The 26,237-nt window shown below is 48.0% G+C and overlaps 1 protein-coding gene across 1 annotated transcript in view; it reads right to left on the bottom strand.

The window, feature by feature from the left end:
* NSD1 (nuclear receptor binding SET domain protein 1) overlaps positions 1-26,237 on the bottom strand; it is a 130,305-nt gene that overhangs the window by 63,006 nt on the left and 41,062 nt on the right. Inside the window, exons 6-7 of the mRNA XM_077824645.1 lie at positions 20,479-20,651; positions 15,450-18,021 (exon numbers count right to left, since the gene is read on the bottom strand). Of these exons, the coding sequence (XP_077680771.1) occupies positions 15,450-18,021; positions 20,479-20,651 (2,745 nt within the window). The remainder of the gene's footprint in view (positions 1-15,449; positions 18,022-20,478; positions 20,652-26,237) is intronic.

Here is a 26,237-nt window from a genome sequence, read left to right on the forward strand (position 1 = left end):
AGCAAGTGGCCGTTATGTATAGCGGTCAGGTCAAAAGGCTAAGGGCACACCTTCCCTGGCAACGCTAAAGCGCCGCTGTCCCAGTGCTTTAACGTGGCTTGTGCCGTCCCGGCAGAGCACTGGGGAAGAGCTCTCCCAACGCTCTGAAAACCCACCTCCGCGATGGGTGCAGCTCCTAGCGCTGGTGCACCGTCTACACCGGCACGTCACATCACTGACACTTGCTGCGCTCGGGGGGTGTTCTTCACACCCGAGTGACAAAGCTGCAGCGCTGTAAAGTGCCAGTGTAGAGACGCCCTAAGTACATTCCTCACACACATCATCAAAGGAAAAGCCCACGGGGTTAGAGACGCTATCAGCTCACTTTCTGTGTCACAATACTACAAATATGGACTCAACGAAAGATCCTTGATCTCTGGACAGTTTGGACGCTTACAGGGAAGTGTGCCAAATGCAAAGTGGAGATCCCAAGAGACAATCTGGGTACCCTGGAAAGACTTTTGGGGAACAGGCAGTTCATTACATCACTGTCACCATTTGGAGTTAAAAGAAAAGGAGGACTCGTGGCACCTTAGAGACTAACCAATTCATTCGAGCATGAGCTTTCGTGAGCTACAGCTCACTTCATCGGATGCATACTGTGGAAAGTACAGAAGACGTTTTTATGCACAGAAACCATGAAAAAATGGGTGATTATCGCTACAAAAGGTGTTCTCTCCCCCCACCCCACTCTCTTGCTGGTAATAGCTCATGTAAAGTGATCACTCTCCTTACAATAAGAAAAGGAGTACTTGTGGCACCTTAGAGACCAACCAATCCATCTGAGCACAAGCCCTCGCGAGCCACATTGTTAACCTATCCAACTATACTCTTAGCCCAGCAGAAGCAGCTGTCCTATCTCAGGGCCTCTCCTTCTGCCCCTCCACCCCCACGAACATGATACAGTTCTGTGATGACCTAGAATCCTATTTTGACATCTCCGACTCAAGGAATATTTCCAACACACCTCTGAACAACATACTAATCCACAGAGACCTCCCTACCAACATTACAAAAAGAAGGATTCTAGGTGGACTCCTCCTGAAGGTGGAAACAGCAGACTGGACTTCTACATAGAGTGCTTCCGCCGATGTGCACGGGCTGAAATTGTGGAAAAGCAGCATCACTTGCCCCACAACCTCAGCCGTGCAGAACACAATGCCATCCACAGCCTCAGAAACAACTCTGACATCATAATCAAAAAGGCTGACAAAGGAGGTGCTGTTCTCATCATGAATAGGTCGGAATATGAACAAGAGGCTGCTCGGCAGCTCTCCAGCACCACTTTCTACAAGCCATTACCCTCTGATCCCACTGAGAGTTACCAAAAGCAACTACAGCATTTGCTCAAGAAACTCCCTAAAAAAGCACAAGATCAAATCCGCACAGACACACCCCTGGAACCCCGACCTGGGATATTCTATCTACTACCCAAGATCCATAAATCTGGAAATCCTGGGTGCCCCATCACCTCAGGCATTGGCACCCTGGCAGCAGGATTGTCTGGCTATGTAGACTCCCTCCTCAGGCCCTACGCTACCAGCACTCCCAGCGACCTTCGAGACACCACTGACTTCCTGAGGAAACTTCAATCCATCGGTGATCTTCCTGACAACACCATCCTGGCCACTATGGATGTAGAAGCCCTCTACAACAACATTCCACACAAAGATGGACTACAAGCCGTCAGGAACACTATCCCCGATAATGTCACGGCTAACCTGGTGGCTGAACTTTGTGACTTTGTCCTTACCCATAACTATTTTACATTTGGGGACAATGTATACCTTCAGATCAGCGGCACTGCTATGGGTACCCGCATGGCCCCACAGTATGCCAACATTTTTATGGCTGATTTAGAACAACGCTTCCTCAGCTCTCGTCCCCTAACGCCCCTACTCTACTTGCGCTATATTGATGACATCTTCATCATCTGGACCCATGGAAAAGATGCTCTTGAGAAATTCCACCACGATTTCAACAATTTCCATCCCACCATCAACCTCAGCCTGGTCCAGTCCACACAAGTGATCCACTTCCTGGACATACAGTGCTAATAAACAATGGTCACATAAACACCACCCTATACCGGAAACCTACTGACCGCTATTCCTACCTACATGCCTCCAGCTTTCACCCTGACCACACCACACGATCCATTGTCTACAGCCAAGCTCTGCGATAAACCGCATTTGCTCCAACCCCTCAGACAGAGACAAACACCTACAAGATCTCTATCAAGCATTCTTACAACTACAATACCCACCTGCTGAAGTGAAGAAACAGATTGATAGAGCCAGAAGAGCTCCCAGAAGTCACCTACTACAGGACAGGCCTAACAAAGAAAATAACAGAAAGCCACTATCTGTCACCTTCAGCCCCCAACTAAAACCCCTCTAACGTATTATTAAGGATCTACAACCTATCCTGAAGGATGACCCAACACTCTCACAAATCTTGGGAGACAGGCCAGTCCTTGCCTACAGACAGCCCCGCAACCTGAAGCAAATACTCACCAACAACCACATACCACACAACAGAACCACTAACCCAGGAACTTATCCTTGCAACAAAGCCCGTTGCCAACTGTGCCCACATATCTATTCAGGGGACACCATCACAGGGCCTAATCACATCAGCCACACTATCAGAGGCTCGTTCACCTGCACTTCTACCAATGTGATATATGCCATCATGTGCCAGCAATGCCCCTCTGCCATGTACATTGGTCAAACTGGACAGTCTCTACGTAAAAGAATAAATGGACACAAATCAGATGTCAAGAATTATAACATTCATAAACTAGTCGGAGAACACTTCAATCTCTCTGGTCACGCGATTACAGACATGAAAGTTGCGATATTACAACAGAAAAACTTCAGATCCAGACTCCAGTGAGAGACTGCTGAATTGGATTTCATTTGCAAATTGGATACAATTAACTTAGGCTTGAATAGAGACTGGGAGTGGCTAAGTCATTATGCAAGGTAACCTATTTCCCCTTGTTTTTTCCTACCCCCCCCCCACTCCTCAGACGTTCCTGTTAAACCCTGGATTTGTGCTGGAAATGGCCCACCTTGATTATCATACACATTGTAAGGAGAGGTTTCAGAGTAACAGCTGTGTTAGTCTGTATTCGCAAAAAGAAAAGGAGTACTTGTGGCACCTTAGAGACTGACCAGTTTGTTTGAGCACGAGCTTTCGTGGGCTACAGCTCACTTCATTGGATGAAGTATGCATCCGATGAAGTGAGCTGTGGCTCACGAGGGCTTGTGCTCAGATGGATTGGTTGGTCTCTAAGGTGCCACAAGTACTTCTTTTCTTATTGTAAGGAGAATGATCACTTTACGTAAGCTATTACCAGCAGGAGAGTGGGGTGGGGGGAGAGAAAACCTTTTGTAGTGATAATCACCCATTTTTTCATGGTTTGTGTGTATAAAAACGTCTTCTGTACTTTCCACAGTATGCATCTGATGAAGTGAGCTTTAGCTCACGAAAGCTCATGCTCGAATAAATTGGTTAGTCTCTAAGGTGCCACAAGTACTCCTTTTCTTTTTGCAAATACATACTAACACGGCTGTTACTCTGAAACCTGTCATTTGGAGTTACAAACCAACTCACCTGTACGCATATTTTACCTGCTTTAACCGCTCTGTAACTCATCTGTCTGGGTGGCAAGACAGACTGGAGAGTCTAAGGGCACTATCTGTGACTCCATGGTAAGTGACTCCATGTTTAGTGATCCAGGAGTTCACATTTGTCACTGGCTTGGTGAAATCTAATTATAGAACATACTACCAGTTTGGGGTGTCTGCCCTTGTTTTCTGACCATCTGCCCTGAGGTAGCCACTCACAGTTGTGAGTTACTCCAGACAGCATGACAGATACATCTAGATACACGTCCATAGTCTCTGAGTAGAGACAGAGGGCCCCACGGATCTATCTGCGAAGGAAACAGCCTAGGTGACTTCCTAAATTGCTTGGTTCTATCTAAGTAGAAGGCCAATGTGCTTCTAACATACACAGGAAGTACACAGGATTCCTTTAGAGAACTACATGGCTTCATGAAAAATACTGGTAGATGAATGGATTGATTAAGGTGAAACTCCAAAAGAACGTTAGGTAAGAATTTAGAGTGTGGAAGTAGAGATCTTGTCCTTTAAGGACACCATAAAGGGGGGGATCTGCCATCAAGGCTCCAATCTCCCCAACCCTACGCATCCTATCTGTGATGCTTAAACAAGGTCTGCAGATATAAAGCAGATTTGCAGGACTCTAGATATAAAATTTGGATCCGCATCCATCCATGAGCTGCAAAAATGGTTCATGGATGCAAATATCCACAGGTATAAAGCAGATATCCACAGATTTCCAGGGCTCTACGGATCTGGAGACTGGTTTTCTGAGTTGTCCATGAGTCCTGAGTTGTGAGGACACTCAGGTGCACTACCCATCCCAACAGTGACGCCTCTGTTGTTAAAGTCACTGATGGGGCTTGGCGACAGAAAGGAACAGCTGCATAGACGCAGAGTTGATCCTTCACCAGTCGAGGGAGACCCTCCCCTTATAGAGAAACTTTCACCGGTCTGTCCAGGGTGCATCTGACTGGAGAACAAGTCGTTCTGAGCCAGCCCTGGAAGCAATGGAGGCATAGCCTTGCACGATCGGTCACAAAGGTGCAAGCTGCCACGTGTCCCAGGAGCTGAAGACAGTTCCTTATTGCGGTTCGAGGGCTTCCCTGAATTGCCCATATCAGACCTGACAAGGTTACAGATCTGTCTAAAGGAAGATAGGCTCTGGCCATCAATGAGTCCAGATATGTCCCTATAAAGTGTATCTCCTGTACAGGGATTAATGTGGACTATTTTCACCATCCTGAACTTCTGAGGCTTTACAAACTTGTTGAGAAGCCTTAGATCTGAGATCAGTTTCCACCCTCCATCCTTCTTTGGCAGAAGGAAAAACTCTGAGTCGAATCCCTTACCCTTGAGGGGAGGAGGAACCAACTCTATCGCTGCTAATCAAAGGAGAGAGAGTTCACTTCTCGTCTCAATAAAAGCTCATGAGGGGGTCCCTGAGAGGGACAGGGAAGGGAGCTGGAAGAGAGGGAGTGACGTAAAATGGATGGTATAGCCCAACGTTGTGACCTTGCTGACCCACTTGTCTGTAGTGATCTGCCTCCAAGCATGGAGGAAATAGGCAAGGTGGTCTCTAAAGCAGAGGATGTGGGCCAATGGATGTAGATTTATCCAGAGGTGCAGGAGGATTCAAACCCTCGATTGACCCATCAAAACTGTTGCTTCAAAAATGATTGGGTGGACATGGAGGGCGGTTGGGCGGTCCTTTCTCTCTGAAATCTGTCTCTCTTTCCGAGGGATTCGGTGGATCTGTTGAACCCAGAACACGGAGCAGGACGCAATCTCTGGGCAGTCTGTGACCTACTAAACCTTTTCTTATTTGTAGGTGTGTATGTGCCCAGGAACCATAAAGTAGCCTAGACTCCTTCAGTGCGTGCAAGGACTCACCCGTGGTCTCCCAGAACAGTTTACGACTGTCAAAGGGGAGGTCCACCACATGGTTCTGCACTTCACTCAGAAACTAACCACTGCTGAGGAGATGGACCTGGCAGCTGTCTCCACAGCATCTAAGGGTGCCTGAAGAGCAGTTCTGGCCACCCACTGGCCTTCTGAGATAAGGGACTGGAATTGCCTGTGTTCTCATGGAAGATGTTCAATAAAAGCAGGGAATCGGTTATGATTTGTACAGTTATATTTGGACATGACCACCTGAGAGTTGTGATCCTGAACTGCGAGGTTGCTGGTGAACAGGCCTTTCGCCCAAAGAGATCCAGGCTTTTTTGGTCCTCGTCATAAGGGGTAGACAGGCTACATCTACACTGGAAACGCCAGAGGTGCCGCTGTCGTGCTTCTGGTGAAGACGCTCTAAACCAACGGGAGAGAGCACTCCTGTCAGCTTAATTACTCCTCCTCCCACGAGAGGCAGTAGCTATGTTGGCAGAAGAAGCTCTCCCATGGATGTACCACTGTCTACACCAGCGCTTAGGTTGGTATAACTTATGTCGCTCAGGGGTGTGGATTATTAACACCCCTGAGCGAAGTAAGTTATACCAATGTAAGTTCTAGTGTAGACAAGGTCTCAGAGGAGTGCTGCCTACCCTGCTCATTTACCACATCTGCCATCAGGGAGTCAGGAGGCAGGTGAGAGAACAAAAAGTCAGAATCCTTAGGGGGTACATAATACTTCTTATCCGCCATTTACACATGGGTGGAATAGGGACAGGTGTTTGCCACACTGCCTTAGCTGGATCCGGAGCACCTCACTGATGGGTAATGCCACTTTGAAGGGTGCTGCTGACTGCCAGATATCCAACAGTGTGCGCTGTAAATCCTTGACCTCTCTGAGTGGAATCTGAAAGGGGTCAGCTACCCTCTTTATGGAGCGTTGAAACTGCTGAAAATCACCTGTCATGGATGGCAGCCAGAGGCATAATAACCACCTCATCCAGAGAAGAGAATGAGATAGGTGTTTGAGGGGTGGTCTCCTTATACGCCCTGACCTCCCGCTCCTCAGTCATCTCCTCCTGAAGGGGGCTGGCCAGGAGGAGAGAGCTGTCTGACTCTACCCTCCCCCATGAGATGGTACTGTGTTCTGGCAAATGGTTGGGGTCCCAATATGGCCATTGAGGGGGCCCATGCAGGAGTGTGGGTGGCATGCAGGGTTGGTTCCATCACCCTTAATAACGAGCCTGATCTTCCCTAAGACTTCCAGAGAATGGGTTCCTGTAGCGATATGCTGTAGAACCCAGAACAGAAATAAAGGAGACTGACTGGAAGTCTCCTTCATCCTCCTCCTCCTTGTTCAACAGAGAAGCACCCGCAAAAAATGGTGGAGTCCTGCAATACCAGAGGATGGTAGTCCAGACACTCAGTACCCATGTGGAGTGGGGACTCCAATTCATCCATTATCCAGAGGTCCTTCGTCTATCTGAACTCCTGCGGTACTGAACAGGGGATTGGTACAAATGCAGTAGTTGAGGCCATGGTTGCCAAAGCCAACAGTGCCATCTATGGTGGGCACACCAATGGCATATGGCACCATTGCCTGCTCGGTGCCGAGGGCGCTGCATGTATGGGTCCCGATGGCTGGCCTGAACTCGACAGTGCCATTCCAGAGTGCCTATGCTTCCCATCCTTGCTGGTAGAAGGTACCGAGACCCTACTGGAGCCATGTCTCTCCTTCGTGCTCTGGGACTTGGCAGCCTCACATGTACCAGAGGAGTTGCCCTTCGACACAACAGTACCAAGTCGAGTGGTCAAGGCTTTGGAGACGGTAAATGTCTCTGGGGATCTGGTCTTTTTCAGAGCTGGCTCCTCAAGGTGAGAGTCTGCATTCCTCTTTTTGGAAGCCTTCCCTGAAGGCTCCAAATCCTTCTCTTTCCTAGGGGAAGCCAGCGCCAAGGTAGAAGGGTCACTGGATCTGTCCAGAGAAGACATACAGGGACGGGGGTCTCCTGACCTGACTCACAAGCAGCTGAAAGGAGCATTCCCTCTGTAGCAAGCTGAGTTTAATCTTCCTGTGTTTCCTTGCCCTGGGCCTGAGGGCAAGGCAGAGGTTGCACTTCTGGGAGACGTGGGACTCCCCCAAGCAATGGACACACTCAGTGTGGCCGTCACTCACAGGTAAGGCCTCTTGGCGGAAGAGGTAGCATTTGAAACCTGGCGAGCCACGAAACCAAGATTCCCAGAGGGGAAACAGACAACAAAACAATCCTTTCAATACTTATCTAACTTGCTAGCTATAAACTACAAAAACTATCGTACCCACTCCAGAAATATTACAAAAGCCGAGGGATGCTTCAGGCAGACACGCGAGGGCCCAGTCTCAGGCCGAGGCGGCTGAGAAGGAACTGAGGGTGGGTCACCTCTGCACTTCTCAGTGCCTAGCACAAGGAGGCGCGTGTCGGCTGAATGGACACTGCGAGCTGAAAATCTCTGGCTCAAAATCCTAAGATGCGGCTCTGCACCTGCAGCGGAACGCCCAGGGGGACACCAGGCGAAGAAGAATCTCGGTTCTGACAATACACTGGGTCTTTGTCTTCACTCGAAAGAGAGCTACATGCGGTGTGATAAGCCAAGTGCTGGTCCTTAGCTGACTCTGGAGTGTGCGGTTCCTCTGGGGACAGCAGGCCTGGTGTGCTGGGGCCGGACGCTGCAGGGAACGCTTGGAGCACTCAGGGGTGCGGAGCAATCATCACGCCCGGTACCGAGCAGCAAGGCAGGTGGGTTCAGGGAGCCGATCCACAGCAGCCACAGACAACCAGATACCCCTACAGAAAGTCACAACCTCAGCCTTGCTGCACCCCAACCTCCCAGCACCCCAGCCACCCTGCAGCCCCAGCTCTGCCACCTAAACCACCTGCACTCCAACCCACCTGTACACCTGTGCTCTGCCAGTTCACTCCAACACCCCAACCACCCTGCACCCCACAGGCCTCCCAAGGCACCCAACCCGCCTATACCCCCAGCTCTGCCAGTATACCCCAACCTGCCTGCACCTAGCCTCCTGCACCCCCAGCTCGCCAAGTGCACCCCAATGTCCCTGCACCCCAGCTCTGCCAGCGCATCCAAATCACACTGCAACCAAACCTGCCTGCACCCCACAGCTCCGTCAGTAGAACCCGACTCTACTCCAGACCCTCTGCATCTCCGTCTCTGCCACTGCACCCCAACCCCCTGCACTGCCTAGCTCTGACGCACCCCACGCCCCAAGCATCTTGCAGCCCTAGCTCTCCCCAGCACCCGAACTCCCCACACGCCAACCTGCCGGCACCCCCTAGCTCTGACACACCCCACGCCCCAAGCATCCTGCAGCCCTAGCTCTCCCCGGCACCCGAACTCCCCACACGCCAACCTGCCTGCACCCCCTAGCTCTGCCAGTGCACCCCTAATCCCTGCACCCTCAGCTCTGGAAATGCACCCCAACCCCCCTGCACCCCCACCCTCCTACATCCCCCACTCTGCCAGTGGACCCCAACCTGCCTGCACTCCACAGCTCTGCCAGTGCCTCCAACCCTGCACCTGAACCCCTCTGAAACCCACAGCTTTGCCAATTCACCCAAATCCCCTGCGGCCACAAAATCTTTGGGGGGAAATTAGCCATATGAACACTCCCTGGGAGGAGAGTGGTACTCAGGGGAAGAGGAGTGGGGGGACAGTGGGAGAGGGATTTGGGTCTGCATCAAGAGGAGGGGAGAAATGGAGATGGGTAGTGAAGAGGGGAGGGAGATTGGGCAGTGGGAAAAGGGACGTGGACGTAAGTGGAAGCAGGCCTCAGGGGAAAGCAGGGACAGGGGCACCTTCAGCCCCACATACCCATCTCCCTGTGTTTGCCTAGATCTGTCAGTCTCTTGCCCCTGTATGGTGGTCTAAGCCCCACTCGCTGCCCTCCCATGTGTGTGCCAGGATCTGTGAGGCCCATGCTGGGCCCTTCTACAAGGAGTTGGATCATCCCCTTCCTACCCTCCTCATGTGAGCTGAATTCTGGGGGTGCTGGCCCTTCTGGGAGAGTCTGAGGCCCCCTCCGTGCCCCCCATGTGAGCCAGGATCTGGGGATGTCCTGCCCCTGTGGGTGGAGAGCTGAGAACAGGCAAACTTCATGCATATCACAGACTCTACAGCACTCAAATAGGGGGATGGGAGCCCACATCGAGGCAACGTCTACGCTAGCGCTTTTGTCAGTCGGGGGAATGGGTGAAACCCGCACGCACACGCCTGACAGAAGGGTCACCAACAGAAGTGCCAGTGTGGACAGAGCTTTGGGCAGGAGGCACTCTCCCCCGACATAGCTGGCACCGCTCCTTGGGGGTGGTTTAACTATGCGGATGGGAGAGCTCTCTCCTGCCGGCATAGAGCGGCCACACAGGAGACCTTAGCGCCGCACAGCTGCAGCCCCACAGCTTTGCCACTGTCAGGTCTGTGCTTCAGACACTGTCTGAGTCAAATGAAGCAGTTCACATGTCTCAGAGCTGTCTCCAGGCTGTCCCATCCCCCTGTTCTCATTCAGCTGAGACCATCCCATTGAGATGAAGGGGCCACTTCACACCTCACAGAGCCGCCTGTTCTGCAGAGGGGGGTCTAGAGTTCAGTGCTTCTAAGTGCTCTAAAATCCGCATGCTTGCACGGATTTTCTTGAAATTCACTTTTCCTTGTGGGAGTGCAGGGTAGGGTGAGCGAACCACATTTGGATCCATTTTAGCCAGGGGTTACAAAGATAGAAGCCCAGAAAAAGACAGTCACTTTTCAAAAAGTTTCTAGGTGAGTTTTTTTGGTGTGGAGCTAGAAATCAAACTATTACAGTGGTGCCAGGTCAAAATGGTCTGTCAGTCAGTCAACATTTACCCCAGGCAGTGCCTGGCACCCACTACGTCTTTGGGGGTCCCAAACTGTGACTGGCATTTAAGAACATGTTCTCTTTGCATGCACAGACATGCAGCCCAGGAAGATTACAATAAAGAAAAAAGTGTGAGGGTTTCTACGTAGCCACTTTGTTCTGGCCTGGGTAGCTTGAGGGAGATGCCATTGCCCCATGGACAGCCCACCACTGATGCTTCTAGTCCCACCTCTGCACACCTGTGCTGGTGCCTGCTCCAGGGCCTAGAGGGAAGGGGGCACAGGCCCCCCTTTTTCTTCCCTTTTTCCCTTTAACAGTGTAGGATGGAATCCCCTGGGGGAGCGTGACTGGGCTGTAAAAGGAGCTTTCAGCAACTGTGTGGTTGTCAGTGAAAAGGTGTGTGTGTGTTAATGGGGTAAACTGCAGCCCTGCTGGAAAAGGGCAGAGCTAAGGTTGCCTGGGTTGTTCGGGGAAGTGGTGTTACTGCGGTGACAGAAAAACACCTGTTGGCGTACGCGGCGTCTACACTAGGGCTCTGTTGTCCAGCTGTATCAGTAAAGTTGTGAAGCGCAGAGAAGGCCTTACGCTGGCTGCTGCAGACAAGGATTAGCCGTAATCTCTCAAAGCGCAGCTACTATGAGGAAAACTATTCTCTTTCCTAAGCCACCAACTGTTCTTTTGCCAAACCTCCAGCGTGGTTATGGACCGGTGAAAAGGTCACAGCACATACAGTTTTCTCAGCCTTCCTAACAGCCAACCTTTGTCCGATACCATGGAAAACAGAATAGCTTCCATGTGTGTATTCTTCACAACATGACCCGTTTACTCAGCACCACCACTCCATGGGGGATCTCACAGCATTCTCTGCGCTCCACTATACACAACAGATCTTCAGCTCCTTGGTCTGATGTCCTTCAGGGCATACTGCAAAGCCTATGCATCTCCCCAGAGGGAAGGCTAGAGTCGGGTAGGTGAGCGGTGGGGAAAGGCTGGGATGGAGTTAGGCTTCACTGTGGACATTGGTCTAATTTGTAACTTATCAGCACACCTGTCCTTGCAGCTAGAGCTCTCCTACTCAACGCAGCTCTCACCCGTGCCCATGGAGGCCACCTAAGCAGCCCTCCCCCGCCCACCCTCCTTTCTGCCTCCCTCGCTCATGAACACCTCCATGCGCTATCTGGAAGGCTACAATTTAGTCAAGGGTATTTTTAGTAAAAGTCATGGGCAGGTCATGGGCAATAAACAAAAATTCACGGCCCCGTGACCTGTCCATGACTTATACCCCTAACTAAACCTTGGGGAGGAGGGGCCGCTGCTGGGGGGTGCCCAGGGGCCAGTGGCACCAGCTGCCAGAAGCTGCTGGAACAGCGGCTGCTCCAGTCGCCTTGGGGACCACTGCTTGGTGGTACCGGTGCCAGCTGCCAGAGTAGAGGCCAGAGCGGCTGGCCCTGGGGTCAGCCACACTGGCCGCTGCAGAAGTCACAGAGATCATGGAAAATCATGGAATCCATGACTTCCGCAACCTCCATGACTGACACGGAGTCCTAGTTATCTGCAAAGACCCTCTGGCCTCTTTGCCGAGCCCTCTCCCTCACCTTGTTCCAGGCCCTCCTACCATTTCACCGTAACAATATGAGGGGGTGTTCACATGGTAAAAGGATCACCAAATCATCAGGACACGGATGCCCCTCGAGCAACCTCGAGACTTTCTCACTCATGTCTCCCCCTTTGCCCGTTTGTGACTGTTTCCTGTGCCATTGGTGATTTACATGTCACCACCTCGGGGTGGGGATTACACCTGTGTTTTTGTGAAACACCAACACACTGCTGGGTGCTCAGAAACTATGTCACAACAAACAGAGGATTCAATGAATTACTTAAGATGTCACCACTTTTGAGACGGGATCTTCACCGGGTCACCAGTGTATTATACACTTGTTGAGCCTCTCTCAGTTTGTCTTCCATGCCCAGTGGGGCAGTAGCTGCCTGTCTCTGTTTTGTACAGTGGCACGCATGGATGACAATCAGGAAATAACGACTAATATAAAAAGGGCAAGTGGCAGAGTAAACCTACATGAACAGTAAACAACACAGCAAAATTAGTGGAAAGTAAACTCAAATTCTAAAATTCTTCCAGTTATAATTGAGGGTGGTTTTGTAACACTGGCTGCTGGATCAGATTCCTGCCCCAGTCTGACACACAATGCAGTTTAGTGGATCAGGTCTTTTCAAGGGAGGACAAAATAAATTCAGATTTTATTTTCACTGCCACCAAATAACCTTTATTTGAAGGTGTTTTAATTTACAGTTGCTCCCTGGATGATGAAGACAGTTGTGCTGGACTCTATTCCCCCCTCAGTCCCCTGATATACTACTCCTCTTATTTTAAATAAAGCTGTCTGCACAAGGTGGCGGAGAAAACAGACAATTTTATTTAGAGTCTAATGCTAGTAATGGGCTAAATACAAATATAGAAAAATAGAAAAGGAAAACCAAATCAGGCTTGAAACAGAAGTTACTTGTAAAATCTTTACATACAGGAATTAAAACTCTAGTAGTATACTGAATTGTAAGTGATAAACACAACAAAACCATAGAGGTTCCTCTGCCCTTGTCTCTGCATTAGCACTGGCGATGCTATCCCTTGTCAAAGTTGTAGTTTGATGGATTATCCATTCCCAGGGACGGGCCCCTGAGCCTTTGACCTAAGCACTCGGCTGTCCACTCCACACACTAACCACATCAGAGTTCCATCCAGGCTACCGTAAAGCTCTGTTTTACTCTGAAAAGTGACTGTGTAAAATTGGCCTAGTGGAGGTTCCATGTTCATTGTGTCTCAATGACTCTCTATTAAATTTTCTTAGGTTAATGCTGCTTTCCTAAGGGCCAAAACTGTAAGATTCATAGACTCCAAGGCCAGAAGGGACAATTATGTGGACCTCCAGCAGAACAGAGGCAAGACAACTTTCCCAAAATAATTCCTAGACCAGATCTTCTAGAAAAAACATCCGGTCTTGATTTAAAATCGCCAGTGATGGAGAATCCACTATAACCCTTGGAAAATTGTTCCAATGGGTAATTACACTCATTGTTAAAAATTTGCCCCTTATTTCCAATCTGAATTTGTCTAGCTTTAGCTTCCAGCCATTGGATCATGTTATCCCTTTCTCTGGTAGACTGAAGAACCCATTATTTAAAAAATACCTGTTCCCTATGTAGATACTTCTAGACTGTAAATAAGTTATCCCTTAACCTTCTCTTTGTTAAGATCAATAAATTGAGCTCCTTGAGTCTGTCACTATAAGGTATGTCTTCTGGTCATTTACTCATTCTTGTGACTCTGCTCTGAACCCTCTCCAATTTATCAACATCCTTCTTGAATTATGGACACCAGAACTGGACACAGTAGTAAAACAGTGGTCTTACCAGTTCCAAATACAAAAATAAAATAACCTCTCTACTCCAGTTGGAGACTCCCATTTATGCATCCCAGGATCACATTAGCCCTTTTGGCCACAGTGTCGCACTGGGAGCTCACGTTCAGCTATTTATCCACCATGACCCCCAAACCCTTGTCAATCACTGCTTCCCAGGAGAGAGTCCCTCATATGTAAGAATGTTCTATGTTCTTTGTTCCTAGATACACGTTTCTAACCATATTAAAATGTCTATTGTTTGCCTGCACCCAGCTTACCCAGGGATCCAGAGCACTCTGTACCAATGACCTGTCCTCTTCATTATTTTCCACTCCCCCAACGTGTGTCTCATCTGCAAACTTCACTGATGATGATTTTGTTTTCTTCCAGGTCATTAATACAAATGTTAAATAGCATAGAGACAAGAACTGATCCTTGCAGGATGCTGCTAGAGACGCACCCATTCAATGATAATTCCCCAATTACAATTACATTTTGAGACCTATCAGTTAGCCAGCTTTTAAGCCATTTAACGTGCACTATATGTTCGTTTTATATTTTTCTTTAATCAAAATGTCATGTGGTACCAAACCAAATGCCTTACAGCTTGCTCTTGGACCTGAAAGTCAAGACGGGTTCCTTCTGGTTCATGCATCACCAACAGAAATATGAGTCTGACGACAAAACTCTACCTCAGCTACACCTAAGCAACTCCACTGAATTTCCTCAGGTGTTGTAAAACTTTTCAGAACTATTGAATGATGGGAGCCCCTGAAGACCCCATGAGCTCGTGTACATTCCATCTCTCTGCAGATACCTCCCTCCTGCTTCCCAGACCACCTCACCTGAGCTGAAGCTTCCATCTACCCACTGTCTTCCCGATCTAATTCAGCCCGCGCCTCCCAGGTGGTTCTCTCCTTCCTGCTCCTCACCTCATAGACAATATGAATGTCAACACAGCAACATTCATTCCAAAATAGCCTGTGGGTGAGGAACTCCACAAGCTTCCTAATTAACCCCTTGTAATAGTTAATTAGCTCCCACCCTAAAAAACAGGTGGGGCATTAGCCCTTGTTGAGACCAACAGAACAAAGCAAATGTGGTCGCTAGGCTCAACTGTGAGAGAGAAAATGAGCCAAAAACAAATTGTTCAAAGAGCAGAACCTGGTTTTCCTCCAGACTTTCTGGAAGCGACCTACACAGTGTAAGAGTAAGTTGTAACCTTTCAGGGAGAGCCTGGAGGTGAAAACCGGCTTATAAAGACAGACACTCACTTCTCCCTTCACTATGGAGACGCTAATCTCTCTCCAAAATATACTTCAGCTTTTAGACCAATATGTCAAATAAATCATCATGTAATCAAACCACCTCTCTCTACTCCGCACTTTATTGGGAGATATCTAAGAACACAACATCACACGTTGAGTGCAGTTAGGTGCCCTCAATGTTCCATTCAGACCAATGTTCCATTCAGACCATCAATAACATGATGTTTTATATTTTTAACTTAAAGGATGACAGAACGCACACACACACGGCCACACATGCACACACACACTCTTAGGTGTAAATCGAACTCCTTACCTTGTGAAGAGAACTCAGACTGGGAAGCAAAACGGCAAAGCTCTGATTCTGAATGCATCACATCATTGTTTGGCTTATCACATACATTCAAACTTTTCACAACTAAGTCTAAGTGATTCTCCCAGTCCTGGTCTGTCAGGTCTCCCTCAAGCCCCGGGGAAAGGGTGGGAGGCCTGTGCTCCAGGCACTCCTTTCCCTTTAGTGAAAAGTCACTAGAATTCAGGCCCCCAAAGGCGCCCCTGGAGCTCTCTTCTTCCCTAGATCTATGGACGTGCCGACTGGTTCTAGCACTGCTTTGGTTAAAACGCTGCCATCGCTTCTTGGGTGCTACATGGTTTACTACATCGTGAGACTCATCCCCCAGGGAGCTTTCGCTATTCAATTCCGAATCCAGCTCTAGGCCCTCACCATTTTCAGCAGAAGTGCAACTCTCAGTATTTTTATCAGGTTCAGGCCTCTTTCTGATACGATCTAAATTATCATCAGATGAACACGCAGAGTCTTCATCAGTGGAGTGTTCCATTAACTCAAGAGACTCTTTCCTTGCAGTTTCTTCTATTTCATTACCAATAAGACTAGTAACCAAACCCTGCATATCCCTGCGTGGGAGGGATGCTTTCTCCGCTATATTACTGGAGACCTGATTTAGAGGCTTGCTCAGCCCTTCTAGTTTTAAATCCTTTCTGATTGATGTTGCATTATCTACTAGCTTGGATGACTGCTTAGATTGTGAACAGTTGTGTCTTGAGATGCACTTTGTGCCATTCGTACCAGAAAGAGCAGTATCCGTGGGCTCCCTTTTGTTAGTACTCCTCCCACTTATCTTGGCTGTAGCGCTGCACGAAAGAGAGGATTCACTGGCACCAGGTTTCTGACATGTTGCTTCCAGAACGCAATCCCCATTTTTTTCTAATTTGTAAGTGGATCCTTTTGCAGCCAAAGCCTTCAAGCCAGTTGCAGAATTACTTCCAGAGGAACTGCTCATGCCAGCATTTCGATACGGGACCATGTTCTGAGCTGACATCAGCTGCTGCTCTTTTGTCTTACTATCATGCATATCTTTCAACATCATTAGCAAGGTGCTGAATTTGTAGTCTGGCTCAATGGGCAAACGACTCTGCCCAGAGGCAGAAGAGAAGAGTAAGGGTGCTGTGGTCTTAGGTGCCCCATAGTCACTAGCTTCATCACCAAGGGACCTATAGGATAGCTCCTTCAGCTCTGAGAGGACATGCTTCACCACGGCAGTCTCTATTTCAGCAGAATCCCTGGCTCTCTCATGCACATTATTTAATGGTTCCTGACTATCAACTTTCCCACTTTTGGCAGGAGGACCAGTGAAACCTTTGGCGTCAGAAGAGCAGCAATTCATGCCACATTGCTCTTCTAGGAGAGGGGGTTCTGTCACAGCAGCACTCTCCTTGTGTTTGCTTCTTATACTTTTGAGCCGGGGCACTTTGATGTTTTTCAGGTGGAGATTCAGTTGATTTGTAATCCCAATGTGGGAGCTTTCCCGGCAAACACTCTGGCGTGTAAGGTCCTTATCTGAAAGGGAAAGATGGTCATTTCTTATAGCTGAAGTACACTCTAGAGCAATAACAGGCATCTCAGTGTCTGAGGCTGCTCCTTGGAGCTCCCCATCCACAGATTCAGCATCACTTCTGCCACCTGGAGGTCTGTGATCTCTAGATGACCTTTTCCTGGCTCTTCTGTTGCTGTTTTGTGAGAGATACATGGAACATTTACTGTTTCCCCTCATCCCTGTAGAGAATTCCTTCTCTTCTTTATCTGCAGAGTCACTGATCTCCAGGGCGCTGCAAGCTGCTTCAGAACTTTGGTCCCCGGTATCTAGATCACTAGTTCCATCATCTGAGAAGGAAGTCAGCGAATCGGACTCAGTTTGCTTTTTTTCAATAGCAGCGTCAGCTGTAGAATAGTGTACCTGTAATTTGGAACTGCAAAGAATGCCTACGGGGCTTTTCTGTTTCTCTGTAGAGCTGCTGGAAAGCAAATCCACTTTCAGCGTGTCCCGTAGGGAGTCACCATGAGGGGCCTGATACTCCTGTTTCAAGGTTGTCTTTTCAAAACGTCTTTCTCCAAAAGAAGAGAGCAAGTAGTTTTCCACGGCACCATTGGATGCTGTTAGGCTGTTTGCTATCCGGCAAAGTTCGTGTGATGCATGTTTATCTGGCAGGTCCCCAGCAATCATGTTTCTAACTATGTTCTCTGGTGCCTTTCCTCCAATTTCTCTCCTAGATGGTTCCAGTCTGGTGCGGCTCTTTTTTACTCTAGTCCTTTTCCTGCTGTCAGAGCTCTTTTTCACTTGTGATTTAGTGCATGACCTTCCCTTCTCCCTGGCTGAGTGTTTGGAGTCAAATGCCAATGATTTAAAACAGCCATTCAGCTGCCTGTCCGGTTCCATTACAGGGCCATTAGCGCAGGATTCCAACAGAACATCCTCACTGTTCAGCTTGCTGGGATTCTGACTACACTTTTGATCCTCAGTCCCCTTGAGAAGGAATTCTTCCGCATGTCCAACACTGACTTCCCATTTCGCCATAAACCTCTGAGGAACCTGAATGTTTGAGAACACACAAAGAGAGGTTACCATCAAATAAACATTTAGCAGAACCATAAAGTGAAACAACACATAAGACATGCAAATGTATCTAGTGTATGCAAAATGCAGCAGCAGTCTCCAGACAGGAGTCCAGCACCTCATGGCTAACATGGCTCCTGGGACAGCACATCCATGGAGCACAAATGCATAGGACTCCAACTGAACCCAACTGAAATCGCTGCAGAACTGCTTGGATCACAATACTAGTAAATTAGTGTCCTGTGTGCTTTCCTAGTGCTATTGAAGCTTCTGTAATAGCAGCCCTATAGGGTTCTGTAATGTGTGTCATACCAACACTCTCAAGCCTGAATCATGTCTGACATCCTTCTTCCAGTAAAAGAGGGAGGCGTGCAATTCCCCCCCAACCTGTCACTACTGACAAAAGGGGTCCCTGACGGTACTGGCCTTCCTCAGGGACTGAATGCACTGGCCTCCCAGCATGCACCTAATGCAGCAATCTGGACAGCAGCTATCAGGAAGGAGAATCCGACACTGGCCCCCTGCGTGGCAGAGCAGAGCACCGACCACTGGGCCATCAGAGGGGCCTCAGCATGCATCTCTCTAAAACATGCCATAAAAAAAGCCCTGGTTTGCTCTGTCCTGACCCTTCTTGCTTCCATTTATTTCACACTACATTTCAACTTGTTCTCCCCACAGCATCCCCCTTCTCTGCCACCCCACGTACAAACCCACCGCTTTCACGGGGATTTACCTCACACAAACCCAGACACACTCTGCTGTTGCTTCTGCTTAGAAGGCTCCCAGGATCCATACTGAGTTTTGTACCCTTCACACAAAAAGAGGTGCCCAGGGCACTGGATAGGCTTTTTAAAGAAGCCTGGCTTTCCATCAGGGTTTGTTGCTCTTAGCGACGACAAACTGTAGGTTTTCGTTACTACTCCTGAACCAAAATGAATCCCAGCTCAGGGGAGCCGTTTGATTTCCCACCACTTTTCTTTTAAAGGGTGATCTACAAATCTCAGCTGACTAAAGAATGGCAAATAACCCAATGTCACAAGGCAGCCAGATCCTCTGCAGCTCTGCGGGAGACCCTGGCGGGCGGACCCCTCGCGGATACAAACCCAGAATGTGTCTGGTTTACACAGGTGCAGCTATGCCAGCACTGCACCCCAGCAATTCCAAGAACTGGACTCAAGCCACAGACCTCCCGAGTCTTGGGTGCACGGAGCTAACGGACACTAGGCTGGGAACAAAGGCAGAGGATGGCAAACGCTGAATGAAGACGAGAGGAATATCCCCCACACAAAAGGAACCAGGAGAAAGGAAGGCATGTGTATAAGAGTAGGGAATCCTCTGGTGCTTTTCACTACAATCACCCAATCACTTACACTGAGACAATTAGGTCTGTCCCCTAACAAAGCAGCCACTACTGTCAGCAGTTAAACTATCAGTATAAGATACAACTGCTTCCCTCTTGCAACCATCCAGTGGCCCTCTGTATTCCTTCACTTTAATAATGCTGAACTGGTGAATTTCTTCAGTCATCTTTATGGCAGGAAGCTTGTATTATATTATATTGTACAAAGGCATGTCTGCTCCAGGGTTGTACCTTTGAAATAGAGGCTGCTTCATGAGCAGATGATATGCTAGACTATGCAACTCCCTCCCAAAGTCTGATTGGTGAGGCACTTCCTAAGTCAAATCAGGAGGAACTCTAAGTGCTTATACAACTTATTACAGAAGCAGGGTTCAAAACTCTATTATTGTTTTTCTGCAGTGGTCTAATACAGAATGGAAGCATGATCTGTTCCTGAGTCAGCCAGGAGAGGTCACTGGAGAGCAAAGTAAGTTACTTCCAAATGCACACTTTTAATCATCATAACTGATATTTCACATCCATAGAACTGTTTCAGAGTAGCAGCCGTGTTAGTCTGTATTCGCAAAAAGAACAGGAGGACTAGTGGCACCTTAGAAACTAACCAATTTATTTGAGCATAAGCTTTCGTGAGCTACAGCTCACTTCATCCGATGAAGCTCACGAAAGCTCATGCTCAAATCAACTGGTTAGTCTCTAAGGTGCCACAAGTCCTCCTGTTCTTTCTTCACAGAACTGTACTGTTGAATAAAACAGATAGATTGTGAATATGTCAAACAGTGACAGGGTGACAACTTCTCCATCTCTCCGAATGCTCTCGACAGTAACTTACAAACTACAGACCATGCCCTTAAATAGGAGCACGTCTGGAAACTCCTTGTGGCTTAAAAACTCTGATCATCACAGGAATTCTGCAAATCAATTTACCAGCTGCGCCCTCACAATTATCACTGCACAAAACCATTTTTAGGGTGCGTTTCCAGACATACAAGAACAATTTGGCTGTGCAAACGCAAGCTACTTTTTAACCTCAGAAAAGAGTGAGCAAAGCAAGCTACCAAGAACAGAAGCTTTACCTTGTGCTTGTAGCCTTTTTCTTTTTGCTTCCCTCTTCTCCGAAGGACAGGTAGCTCTTCAAACTGATATCTGCCTTCAAAAAGTACAATAGCTTTTCCTGCAACCCAGGCTTTCTCAGAAGGATCTCCTAAGGCATCTACGTAGTACTCTCGATATGGTCTCCGATTGGAAACTATTTAAAGAAATTAAACAGGATTATTGTCTTGCTTAAAACAGCATACTAGTGTGGGAAAAGAAGCACAGAAAGTTTATTAATAGATTCTCCACACATTCTCCTAATAACATCTTCCCAAAATCCTAAACAAATACCAGCTAGGGCAACTCCCAGTCAGAGAGTTGGTGGGTATGCTTTTGTCTTTAGTTTTCCTTGCTTTTGTCAGTATGTTGCATCTTGGAGAGGAGTTTGCTGTTAAAAAGTTGATAGACAGTTTGCTTCTTCACTGGAGCAAAGACCTGGAGTTTGGTGAAAACAACCCAACCATCTCCCTCTGTGACAGGAAATTAATATAAAGTGCAACAAACTTAATTTTAATCCTCTTAACGATCACACTGTCCAGTCCTCTAGATCAGCAGTTCTCAAACTTTAGCAACCCAAGGACCCCCATTTTGATTTAAAATTTTTCACAGACCCTCAAGCCCTTGCTCAGCCGCAGGCCACACTAGGGTAGCCAACTTTCTAATTCCGCAAAACCAAACACCCTTGCCCCCCCTTTCCTAAAGGCCCCACTCCTTCTCTGAGGCCCCACCCCCACTCACTCCAGCCCCCCTCCTCCACCCTCACTCACTTTTCACTGGGATGGGGCAGGTGCAGGAAGGGGTGAGGGCTCCGGCTGGGGGTGTGGGCTCTGGGGTGGAGCTTGGGGTGCAGGAGGGAGCTCCAGGCTGGGGCCAAGGGCTTTGAAGTGCAGAAGCAGGCTCAGGGCTGGCGCAGGGGGCTGAGATGCAGAAGAGGGTTCTGGCTACAGCTGGGGGCGCAGGCTCTGGGGTGGGGCCTGGGATGAAGGGCTCTGGGTGCAGGTGGGGGGCTCCGGGCTGGGGTGAGGGATTTGGAGTGTGGGAAGGGGCTCGGGGCTCCACCCTATTCCCAGAAGTGGCAGCCATGTCCAGCTCCATGGTGCATGGAGCGGCCAGGGAGGCCCCGCACGCTGCCCTCGCGTCCCCAGGCACCACCCCTGCAGCTCCCATTGGCCACTGTTCCCCAAAGTGCAGGAGGCGCTGGGAGGGAGGGGGAGGAGTTGTTCAGCATGATCTGCGGACCCCAGTTTGAGAAACGCTGCTCTAGATGGTTGTGAAAACTGCGGGTAGGTGGGATGGAGATACACAGAAACTAGATACTTTGGATTCATTCACACATTTCCTCCATCTCCCGAACCCCCAGAGAGAAGAGCCCTGCTGTCTCTGTGCTGGAATCTGGGAGAGGAAACCCCCAAACATCATCCTAGGCCTTAATTTCCAGCTTGTTCAGCAGATCATTGCCTGATACTGAACATCTATCCTGGACTCAGAACAGTGGCGACGACAGGTGTAGGAACCTAAGGAGCAGAACAACGAGGTGTTCCAGCTAGTCCTTACTCTGAGCGTGCATGCAATCTCTGAGATGTTGCGCAGTTGTACTGGATACCTGCATGCTCAGGGGGCACTGGGAGCCCCAGGCAAAGGCAGGACTCCACCACAAGCACAGATCTGGAAACTTGTGACTGCTTAAAAGGTGTTTTCTTGATAAGGGCATTCAGTGAGCTCAGCAGGGTGAAGGAATGAGAGGAATTGTAACGTTGGGCTACATGGCATGCTGAAAGGGAATCCTGTGTGCTTGTGAAAGGTGTTGGACTGAGGGCAATAGAACAAATGTTACAGGCCTCTTCCCCACACTGTCCCACCAGCACATCTCCACCCTGTTCCGCAGGGACCGCCACTACCGGTGACAGGGCAGTTCAGTCTCCATGGGCAATTCAGTCTTTGGCTTCTCTGCTGAGACTGCCAGGAGCAGTGCCACTCCCCACGGTGTTCTAGAGATATGGGCATCGAGGATTAGACTGAGACCACCCACTCACTTACCAGATAGGACACAGTACAGCACTCAGAACATGGTACAGCATAAAGACTTTTGGCAAATACTGACCTGACCTAGTGTCAGGCCAAAGAGAGGCAAAAGATTGCAACATATCCTATTCCCAATCCCTGAACCAGCCAGTCTCACTGAGGAGAGGAAAACCACTTTAAACAAATCACTACGTCACAGACGAGACAAGCCCTCTGGTAAGTGATGGGTTTGAACCAACCTGCCTGGCTTTGAACAACCCAGTGTTTGTTTCCATAACAAGTGCAGGGAGTAACAGCCAGGTGGGAGAACTTGTACGTTTCAGAAGTAGGTGGACAATGCTGGAAATTCCATTTGCCCAATAGCATCAAAGACCTAAGGTTTAATTGGTGCCTAAAGTCGTTTAATTAGGGAAGGAGACAGAGCACAATGGGGCGGGGAGGGGAGGAACCAGGGAAAGAAAGATTTCTTCCACACCTGTTCTGATCTGAGCAGGAGCAGAATGTGCGGGGAGGGCTGTGGTCTGAGATTATCTAGGACAAGCACATCAGTTGGACCGTGTTAACCAGCATATTACCTCCATTCCAAATTCGCATTTTAGAAGTAATTGCACACAGCTGTATGCTGACTGGGAAACAACCATTCCCACTAGATGCAGCCAATAATGGAAAATGCCCATTACACGCTCTCAGGAGGTGTCACAGTAGCCAGAGTATGACATTTAAAAAAGAACGTAACGGTCACACCGAGTCAGCCCAATGGTCCACCCAGCCCAGTGTCCTGTCTGCCAACAGCAGCTAGTGCCAGACACCCAGAGGGAATGAACAGAACAGGCAATCACAGAGTGATCCATCCCCGCCATCCACTCCCAGCATCAGGCAGAGTCTTAGGGATACCCTGACCATCCTGGCTAATAGCGATTGATAAATCTATCCTGCAGGAACTTATCGAAATCTTTTTTGAGCCCATTTATGCTTTTGGCCTTCACAACATCCCCTGGCCATGAGTTCTTCACACAACGTACAGTCAGCCTGTGGAAGTGTTTCCTTCCGTTTCCCTCAAACCTGTTACCTATTCACTTCATTGGGTGACCCCAGGGTCTTGTGTTATCGGAAGGGGCAAATGACACTTTCTCTAAGTCATTCATGATTTATAGACCGCTCTCATCTCCCCCCGAGTCGTCTCTTTTCTAAGTTGAACAGGCCCAGTCTGTTTAATCTCTCCTCATGTGGAAGCTGTTCCATCCCCCTCATCATTTTTGTTGCCCTTCTCTATATTATTTCCAATTCTACAATATATTTTTGAGACGGGGCAAAGAGAACTCGCACAGTATTCAAGGTGTGGGTGTACCATGGATTTACAAAGTGGCGTTATTATATTTACTGTCTTCTTATCTCTTTCCTAATGGTTCCTAACATTCTCTAGCTGTTTTGACTGCTGCTGCACATTGAGTGAGTGTTTTCAGAGAGCTATCCACAAGGACTTCAAGATCTCTTTCTTCGACCCATGTATAGTTGGGATGCATTCCAATGTGCATTACTTTCATAGAATCATAGGACTGGAAGGGACCTCAAGAGGTCATCAAGTCCAGTCCCCTGCACTCATGGCAGGATTTTTGTATTTATCAACACTGAATTTCATCTGCCATTTCATTGCCCAATCACCCAGTTTTGTGAGATCCCTTTGTAACACTTCCCAATCAGCTTTGGACTTAACTATCTTCAGTAACTTTGTATCATCTGCAAACTCTTCCATGTCACTGTTCACCCCATGTTTCAGATGATTTATTAATATGCTGAACAGTACAGATCCCTAGGGAACCTATACTGTTCAACATATTCAAAAATTTATGGATAATAGGTTCCACAATGGCTATGAGCCAGGATAATAAGGGATGAAACCCCATGTTCCAGGTGTCCCCATTCTGAAAACTGACCATTTATTTCTACCCTTTGTTTCCTGTCTTTTAACCAGTTACTGATCCACGAGAGGACCTTCCCTCTTATCCCATGACTGATTATTTTGATAAGAGTCCTTTGTGAGGGAGCTTGTCAAAGGCTTTCGGAAAGTCCAGGCACACTATATCCACTGGACTCCCCTTGTCAACGTGTTTGTTGACCCCCCCAAAGAATTCTAATAGATTGGTGAGGCATGATTTCTCTTTACAAAAGCCCTGTTGACTCTTTCCCAACATACTGTATTCATCTGTATGTTACTAAAGTTAAGCTTACTGGCCTGTAATTGACAGGATTGCCTCTGTAGCCTTTTTAAAATATTGGTGTCATGTTATATCCTCCAGTGACCCAATAGAGATGCTGATTTAAATGACAGGTTACATACCACAGTTAGTAGTTCTGCAATTTCATATTTGAATTTCTTTAGAATACTTGAGTGATACCATGTGGTCCTGGGGACTTATTACTGTCTAATTTATCAATTTGTTCCAAACCCTCCTCTACTGATACCTCAATCTGGGACAGCTCCTTAGATCTGTCACCTAAAAAGAATGGCTCAGCTGTGGCAATCTCCCCCACATCCTTTGCTGCAAAGACAGAGCCAAAGAATTCATTTAGCTTCTCCGCAATGGCCTTGGGTCTTCACAGAGAGCCCTTTCGGCGCTTTGTCCAGTGGCCCCACTGACGTTTTTCGGTTTCTGAAGGACTTAAATAAATTTTGCTGTTAGTTTTTGAGTCTTTTGCTCGTTGCTCTTCAAATTCAGTTTTGGCCTGACCAATTATATTTTTACATTGACTCGCCAGAGTTCATGCTGCTTTCCATTTTCCTCAGCAGGGCCTGGCTTCCCATTTTAAAACGGCGCCTTTTTTCCCTCTAACCCCCTCTTTCATTCTGGTTTGCCATGGTGGCATTTTTTTGGTCCTTTTTTTTTTTTTTTTTTTTAAAACTTGGAATATATATGTAGTTTGAGCCTCCGTTATGGTTTTATAAAACGTTTCCATGCAGCTTGCAGGCATTTCACTCTTGTGACTGTTCCTTTTAATTTCCATTTAACTAGCTTCCTCCTTTTTCTGTAGCTCCCCTTCTTAAAGTTAAATGTTACTGCGGTGGGCTTCTTTGGAATCCCCCCCCCCAAGGATGTTGAATTGAGTCACATTATGGCCACTATTACCATATCCTGTGATCCACTTAGAACTAAATCAAAAACTGCCTCCCTCCTTGTGGGATCCAGGACTACCAGCTCCAAGACACAGTCATTAATAGTGTCTAGAAATATTATCTCTGCATCCCGTGCTGAGGTGACATGTACCCAGCCACTATGGAGATAGTTGAACTCCCCTATTATTATTATTATTATTGAGTTTTCTATTTTTATAGCCTCTCTAATCTCCCTTGGCATTTCACAAGCATCACCACCATCTTGGTCAGGTGATCAGTAGTATATCCATTCTGCTATACTCCTATTATTCAAGCCTGGAATTTCTATCCAGAGAGATTCTATGGGACAGTTTGATTCATTTAAGAGTTGTTCTATATTTGACTCCACGCTTTCTTTCACAGACAGTGCCACTTCCCCACCAGTGCGATCTACTCTGTCATTCCTATATAGTTCGTACCCTGGTATTACCGTGCCCCACTGATTATCGTCATTCCACCCAGTTTCTGTGAGGCCGACTATGTCAATGTCCTCATTTAATACCAAGCACTCGAGCTCCCCCATCTTACTATATAGACTTTTAGCAGTCGTATACAAGCACTTCTAAA

The sequence above is a fragment of the Eretmochelys imbricata genome, chromosome 8, assembly GCF_965152235.1.
Source record: "Eretmochelys imbricata isolate rEreImb1 chromosome 8, rEreImb1.hap1, whole genome shotgun sequence".
NCBI classification, from domain to species: domain Eukaryota; kingdom Metazoa; phylum Chordata; order Testudines; family Cheloniidae; genus Eretmochelys; species Eretmochelys imbricata.